Source organism: Lolium rigidum, chromosome 2 (genome assembly GCF_022539505.1).
Source record: "Lolium rigidum isolate FL_2022 chromosome 2, APGP_CSIRO_Lrig_0.1, whole genome shotgun sequence".
NCBI classification, from domain to species: domain Eukaryota; kingdom Viridiplantae; phylum Streptophyta; class Magnoliopsida; order Poales; family Poaceae; genus Lolium; species Lolium rigidum.
This window is the reverse complement of record NC_061509.1, coordinates 231,964,362-231,972,716: the sequence shown is the minus strand read 5'-3', so window position 1 is coordinate 231,972,716 and position 8,355 is coordinate 231,964,362. Positions and strand designations below refer to the sequence as shown.

At 44.6% G+C, this 8,355-nt stretch overlaps 1 protein-coding gene across 1 annotated transcript; it reads right to left on the bottom strand.

Moving 5' to 3' along the window:
- Positions 1 to 865: 865 nt before the first annotated feature.
- On the bottom strand, positions 866 to 5,778 carry LOC124693101 (probable methyltransferase PMT24). The gene is made up of 8 exons (XM_047226555.1): positions 4,697 to 5,778; positions 4,452 to 4,601; positions 3,943 to 4,213; positions 3,702 to 3,812; positions 3,034 to 3,208; positions 2,687 to 2,959; positions 2,046 to 2,243; positions 866 to 1,432 (listed from the first exon to the last, which is right to left on the bottom strand). Exons 1-8 carry the CDS (start codon positions 5,744 to 5,746, stop codon positions 1,216 to 1,218), a joined length of 2,445 nt encoding a protein of 814 aa, XP_047082511.1. The 5' UTR covers positions 5,747 to 5,778; the 3' UTR covers positions 866 to 1,215.
- Positions 5,779 to 8,355: the final 2,577 nt, after the last annotated feature.

The window sequence follows — 8,355 nt, the reverse complement described above, 5'->3', positions numbered from 1 at the left end:
AATTTCCCTGACCCCCAAAAACTTTTAGGGCGAACCGGTGTCTGGTGTGGGGAGCCCCTCTTAAATGGAGGGCGCAAGTGTCGGCGCTCCCAGTAGAACACAGATGACGCTGCTGTCGACACCTATTTAAGATGCATCGGTGAAGATGCTCTTAGCCATGAGCAAGATGCCAACATATATACACATGGAAAGAATCATAGGATGACATTGTTTCAAGGTTTCTTTCTTCTTCCTTTTTAAGAAGCTGGCAGACACCCGGGATTGTCACGCGAAAGCCAGAGCCGGCTGACGGATACCTTTTTTCCAAATGTGGGTTGCCTCATTTGAGGTTAGGCTGTTATGATAGCGAGTTTTAGTTTAGCACTTTCACATGTACCACAGACTGTATCAGTCCGATAAACCAGCTATTTAACACGTACGGTGAGCGCCGAGCCGGGCATCATCGACTTCAGTACTTCACTCCAAGACATTGGTATCAGTCTATCAGATATCAGCACCTCCGGACGAGTATTGGGAATCGTTGCTAAATGGTTCGAACTTATCTTCATCGGAGCTGCTATTTTTGGAATAGTGTTGGCCGGCGGAGACAACGGCGTTGTTCGGTTCTGGAATGCGGTCGCAGTCCGATCCTTTCTTCAACCGCTTCCTGCAAGGCCTTTCCTGAATGTTCCTCATGCTAAATTGTTAACAGCAGATAGCTTCAACATGCCTAACTGTATTAGCTGGAACTAGTTGGCATACGTGAAGTAACATTGACAAAAATGCTGGGCACAATAAGCAAGATTCACTGCCATTGTTGAGTGCTGGACAGCAACACATGGACGACGTGTTGGCTGTCAACTGCTGGACATCTTTATCAATCGAATGAGGGTAAGAGAATTCAAGGTTTTTTTCCCATTGAAACACATGAATTGAAGAATATTGATTGGACTGATAACCTGTAGTGAGGTTTTCCTCGAGAATTCTTACCCTCTGTGGCTCTCTATCTACTGACTTCCAGTACAGCCTTACATTTTACAACAATATTCTGCAAGCACAGAAAGAATGAAGAGTGCACTCAGTGCAGCAGGAAAAAAAAAGGAACAAATATATGATTCTACAGCTGCACAAAGCTTTTGCCTTTTTTAAGCATCAACAAGAATCATATGCTTATCTGGAGCCAAAATGCAATCTAATATACCACTAGCGAGTGACAGTTCATCTTCAACCTATGTTTCACATGCTTGCTTCGATCTCCTTGGGACGCCACATGGTCTTTTGGACGCAGAGCAGCCCCTCGTTGCCCTTGGTGTAGGTCATGCGGACCTCCCACTGTAGGGACTTCGCCATGCCTTCAAGTTCGCTTACTGTTTCTGCATTATCCCGCACGATCAGTTTGCCTTCTGGCCTCAATATCCGGTCAACCTCAGCAAATACTCCTAACAGTTTGCATCTGCAACAAAACGAAGAAATTCCATGAGAAGATTCAATTATGTGTAACGGGTATTATACCATGCACAAACATGTCTGCTCATACACAAGAACCATGTAGGACTATGGCCCATTTGGTTGCATGAATTGTGAAACCCAGTAGTAGTATAAACAGATGGATTGGGTGGTATGGTATGTGCACTGGACTCCCAAAGGAGTTGGATACGTGGGAATTGCACACAAAGGAGTTCGGATGCACTATAGCAAATAGTACAAGACAGCTGTGGAATTCTAGCACCCTCCAAAACGTGGAGGAAAGAGAAGTTCACCAAACCACTTTTAGAATCTTCCCTGAAGTAGAATGGCGACATAGAGAAAACTCCTATAGGATTCAACTGAGGCCTATTTTTTTAGCTAGACTATTTGTGATGGTCAGTTTGGTTTCAGTGCATTGCTCCAATAGCACATATATTTACAGAAGAATATACTAATGATCAGTTGGTAAAAGAGAAGTATTCGACGAGATATTAAATCCTAGTCAAATGTGAAGCAAATAAATTCATCTCACTTTGATTAAACCAAAGCTGCTAGCAAGTATAAAGAAACTGTGTTCATTGAGACAAGAAAATACTGACCTCTTTTTGAGCTTGGAGAACAGATGGTCTGCATGTAGGAGGTCATATGTTCTCGGGTAAGTGCTGAAAGATTCGCACCAGTCATGATACATTCCAAACAAGCCACGCTCATAAACGATGGGCAGTGTGTCAGGTGAATCAATTGGTACGATATTCATAACCCAGACTTGTTTTTGGTCCCTCAGAGCTGCAGCAAAACTGCAAAATGTGACCATATAAAATATCATTAGCCAGAATAGAAATAAAAAAGGTGCCAAAATGCATTCTCATTATGGGTCTTGAATGAAACATTTTAAAATGAGTGGATTCCGATATTAAATGCATCATCAAGAGACAGAAAAATGGTTATACATCTTCCAAGACTTGAATGAAAAATGGAATAGTGGCAAGTGACATGTGGACAAATTGTCCTTGGATAGCACCAACACAATAGTAATGTAATGCATTTTGATAATTTGATGTATTATGATACGTTTTGCAGCTTAACACAGGCTTTGGTTTTTTTCGTCAATGCCAAATTTCATCTCATTTTCCTAAGTTACTTGAGCCAAACATTGGAGATATAATCTGTATATTGTCCCTGTGTAATATGACTATACTCGTATTATTTGTTCAAGATCAAAAGCAAACCAATTACTTACCCTCCATATACGGCTCTCATGTCCATGACATTTCTCACTTTAGACCAGTCAATTCCCATGCCATTCACGTATGATTTACTGACAACCCGTTTCCAGTGTGCATAATCTGCCTCGAAGTCTTCGTTCCCTGGTTTTCCATAAACTCCAACATGAGAACCATCAATCCAAAAGGGGGTCTTCTCAAGCCGTTGGGGCCATGTCTCTGGCCATTTTGACCCTCTTACTGATGGACCAACAGGCAATTTGTGTATGCACGCTTGTAAAGGTACATTCCTGGAAAACACAAGATTGTTTAGTAAACAAACATATAGTTCACATATGTAAATATATAAGAGCCCTAACCATACCATGCAGCATCTGCATCATCAGTTTCCTTGCATAATGGTGGGCTATCTTCTGGTCTTTTCTCATAGCAATTGTTGTCCATTGGCTTCTGATATATGGCCATACCAACTTGATTCAACGTATCCTTTGTTTTCTTAACCATTTTCCAGCACATGGATTTGGTCAGAGAAGACATGGCTGAAAAGAGTAATCAACTATGTTAGATCTGGTTCACCTGTATGCTGAACGAAAATCTCCCCAGTTGGTCCATAGCATGTGTTCACTGTATACAAATAATAGGCCTAGTTTTTTCATGAAGTTGGGTGCATCCAATGCTTAGTAATAGGTCATTGTACATGTAACAATAAGTAGAAGGCGTTGTAGGTAGAGTAGTTTAAGAGAATTTTCATCATCTGAACCTCTTTTCCAAGCAACATCATTTTTTTACCTAATATATGGATTGTCGTGCAGTGACGGAAAGAAAATATAGCATAACCATTCAACAGAAGTGGTAAGATATTTTGGTCTGATGTACCAAAGCAAGTGAACAGCTACTGTACTGATGGACTTGAACTATTCTACAGACCTGAGGGAAACAGGATATATCTGTTTCGGTATGTGGTCATTGGTATTGCAATAACCTTCTGTATCACAGTGCGAGTGAAATTAAAAAAGGCATTCAGTACAATACCATTCCAAATCTCAACATCTTCAGGGAGCTTTTGGTAAACAGGAGTTGCAGACCAGACAAAGTAGCCACCAGGACGCAGTAGCCGGTTCAATTCCAGCAAAAGCTTGCCACCTAAAAGTAAACAGTTGGAAACATCAATTACTTCTCCAGGTTTCCCCCACTTCAATTACTTCTCCAATTGGAAACATCACCATGTAGTCAGTAGGAGATAAAGGGAAAAAATGCCACCAGCATGACAAACCTTCAATGTGCCAAGGGACTCTGCAGCGAGCACAGTGAATGGCATCAAAAACCCTGCTGGGGTATGGAAGTCTCTTAGTGCCCATTACAGCTGATATTGCTGGAATTCCTCTCTCCAGCGCAAACTGTACTTGAGCTTCATGCTCATCTTTTGGAGCAAATGACATGGTGAGCACATCTCTATCAAACATGTAGCCACCAAAGCTGGCAACTCCACAACCAACATCAAGGATGACACGGCTTCGTTTACCCCATGCAATGTCAGGTAATGCCTGCACGAGTAGTTTGACCAAAGCATGTAAATGCATAGAACAATAGACTGGACAAAAACAATGTGATTAAATACTTGAAACATACAACATGAAATTTCATCATCATTATCTGGAACATGTGCAAACTTCTTTAAGGGAGTGATAGCAGCACTTGCTTGAAGCTTATGTATGTGGAAAAGTATTAATCAATCATTGATATGTGCAAGTATAAGGCATAGTTGGGGCAAAGATACTAAACCTGCTGAATAGTATCGATATAGTGGAGTGCGCCATTCTTGAACTGAGTCCCGCCCCCAGGGAACAGAAGATGGTCCCCAGAAACTTTAACCCAGTTTTGATGGCCCTTGTACTCTGCAAGCTTGGTGTGAGGGACGTTGCTGTACCATACCTGCAAACAAAGTGCTACTTGTAATAAGCAAAAGGAGTCTTGAAAAGCTAAACATTACTGAGTGTTGTGGGAACATCATGAAAAGACAGAAGTACCTTGTCCCTGCTCATGGGCCACTGGATGGGGCGCTTATATCCTTCCGGAAGTGGAACAAGGCAAGTCGGAGGCTCTTCAGGGCAATGCCTCTCACGGTGTTCATAATGTTTTGTAGAATGAAGTTTCTTGATGGCCTTCTCGTTATCGAGGCAAGGTATGAAATCTGTCACGGCAATGCTCTTACATAATTTCCAGCTATAGGTGATTGCATCACCTGAAGGTTTTGATGATGCTTGAGCCTCCTTCTCATTCTTTGACTCTGCAGCCTGTGTAGGGAACGACCCATTCTCGGTATTCGACTCCTTCAGAAGTTCAGCTTGAGCTCCATCAGGAAATACCTCATTAGCTTTTGCAGCCTGTTCCTTCACCCCACTCTCTTCCACTTTCTCCTGGATCTGAGACTGTTCAGTTGCATCCTGCATGGAATCATCTTCGGACTTGGCTTCTTGGTCTTCCTTCTTCTCCCCATCAGATTTTTCAGCATCGTTTTCAGTTGTGGTGTCATTGTCTTTCCTCTCCTCGGTCTTCTCCTCCTCATCACCAGACTGCCCAGTCTCCCCACCCTCCTTAGCACTCTGCCCTCCTGATTTTCCATTTGCATCATCAAACGAATCCTTACTATCTTCCTTTTCTTTTGATGCTTCCTCAATCATCTCCACAGGCTTCTCCATCGCGTTCTCAGTGAACTTCTCTTCCTCAGGAGCATCCCTGTTACTATGAGACTCGTCTGGAACATTATCATTATTGTCGGTATCCTCGAATTTTGAGGAACCTTCAACAGCATTGCTGGATGCTGTCTCCTCGGTTGTGCCAAAGTCGACTTCCGCGCGCTGATCCTTCACCTCCGACTTCTGATTCGACGAAACCTCCACCGGCTCCGACTTCTTGTTTGACGGAGCCTCTACCGGGAAGACGGTGGACGATGTCATCATCCAGGCGCCGACGACGCAGAGCGCCACAAACACGGCGACGGTGGTCGTCGTGCACAATGACGAGGACGGCGACGAAGGCCGCCTGGCGTCCATCTTTGCACCTCTGCCAAATGCCATCAGTCCAACTCTCGCATGTACAGGATCGCCCGCACTGCACGCGGCTCGCTTATATCAACTCGACCGACCAAACAATCCCGGCTGTCGGAGTGCTTTCGGCTGCACCAGCGCGCGCCTAGGGGAAACTACACATCGTCAGAACTCGAAACATTATGAATTTATTTATAGCAATCACCGGATCTAAAGAAGGAAACACTGGATCTGCATAGCTGTGCCAGCTCAACAACGCCCAAAAATAAATGCTAAATTTGCTTTCGGTTTCTTCTTTCCTACTATAGGCTACTAAGGCAACGCCATCCTAGTAGAAGAAAAGGCAAGCAAATCGCCCCGTATCAGCATACACGGATACTTAATTAACTACAAAGCGCGTGCATTAACACACAGGAAATCTGGCGAATTCCATTCCTTGCACCAAATCGCAATCGGATCTGCGGCCTGAGCTAGCTGGGTCCGAGTCTAATAGCAGCAAGACTCCATAGCAAAGGGTGCACTAAACCACTAGCCAATCAGTTCAATGAACATGAACGAACGAGCAAGCTTGAGCTAGATCCGCTCCGGCAGACGGAAAGAGGAAAAGAAGAGAGAGGCGGCAATGCAGAGGCGGTGGATTCGTACCTCGCCGGCCGGGGAGCTGCGCTCCGGCTCCGGGTGGATCTCGAGGGAGCAGAGTGGGGATCGAGGAGGAGAGGCGTCCTTGGATTCGCGGCGGGCTCGCCGTGTTATAAAGGCCTACAGCTAGCGTGAGGTAGGAGCGAGCAGTGGAGTGTGCCGAGCGTGTGACAGTGTGAGTGTGAGAGAAGATGGGTCTGGTTTTGGGGGTGGGAACGGCATTAGCTCGGGTTAAATTAGTGTGAGAAATGTTGACTAAAATTGTTTCATTCACGTGTTGGCATCTTTGCAGATTTGCCCTTTAAAGCTCGCGTTATTGAAATAGCTGGTCTACTTATCTTCAAGTTCCAATTGCCCAGCAATAATTGTCCAAACCTGAGTTATTCCAATTTTTTATATCTGAACTTAAATTCTCAAGCCAGAACATTTTTTCATGCAACTTCAATTTATTTCACTTTCATTGCAACATCAATTTCTTTCACCCTTTCATGACTCATGCGACACACATGATAGGAGATCATAAGCCAACGAAAAACATGCACCTTCCCTTTGGTTTTTGACCAAGAATTTCATGTTGTTTTAATTTTAAACAGAAGTTCGAACGATACCAATGGCCATGTCCACGTGTAACATGTGGTAAGTGTGGTTGCGAAAAGGAATTGTAAATTTATATAGCCATAAACTGGCTGATTCCAAACTCTATTGAGGAAGCACCATGGGTGCTCTCGTTCTCTCCTCCATTTCCTCTTGCCCTTGAACAGTAGTTGACCGAGAGCATCTTCGCCCCAGGCTAAGCCGAGGCCATCTCCAGCGGTGATGCCGTCTAGAGATGGTGTAGGCGAGTCGTCGGCCCTTATCCTTTGTATATTAGGTATGAGTTCAGTTTTAGTTTAGGTTTTGAGTTGTTTCCCCTTGAGGAGATTGGCACCATGCCGAGGGGATTGTGGTCGCGAGCGCATCCAAACTGTGTTCAGTGGCCGGCTACGTTTTTGCTGCTTGTCGTCGTGCTCCAGTGGATGAAGCCGAGGACGGGAAGGATTTCTTCTGCACCGCCCCGATGGAATAAGCTCGATGTGCAGCCTCCGGATCTAGAAATCAAGATCGTTGTTCCTCCTCCTACTTTGTCTACTCTATCTCGTCGCAATGGAGGCGGAAAATGGAGGTGGAGCGGAAGGCTAGAACTCGGGGAACTAACTGTGAGGTTGTTGTCGCAGCTTGCCCTCGAAATTCAACAACGAAGGCTAGGACTGTCGACCATGGAATTCATTCACTCCGCACTATAGTGTTAGGCTAGGGCCGCATCATCTTCTACCACTAGGCCATGATTTAGTTGCGGGGGATCTTCGATCTCAGAGCGGCGCTCCACGGGCCTAAGTTGCGAAATCGCGACGGTGGCCATGTAGCAGACCTTGCTCGACCTCATACAAAAAGGACCTGATTGCTTTTTTTGTTTTTTGATAGGGTCTTTCGTGTGAAATATACGGACCAGTTCGACGTATATGTACTCGTCAAGGTACTCTTGGTATGTTATATCGCCGCTTAGCCTTTGGGCCTCTTCCATGTATTTTAAAACGGGGAAAGCATCATGGATACGAAATAGGATGGTAGACAGAAGACATTCGCCACCATGTGAACAAACCCTAGCCACCTTCACTTCAGCCTCCTCCATAGATCAGTTCCCCCTCCCCGGTCGGCTTCGCCGGCGTCGGGAGGAGTGGGAACCCGATATATGCATGGAGTTTTCAATAAAAGTAGTGTTTTCAGTAGATTATGTTAGAGTTTTAGTAGCCGTCTTATTATTGGTTTTTCTTCAATGGAGATGACATCATCTGCCATAACTGATCTTCGTCTTTTCGTTCGACGACGAGATCTTCTTCCCGACGTCAATGACGGTGTTGAAAGATTACAGTTCTCTAGGTATGGAGGATTCAGATCTTGCTTCGTCGGACCGATTTTTGATCATTTCTCATGGTTGCCGCGAGGAGAATTGTCCTCGCAAA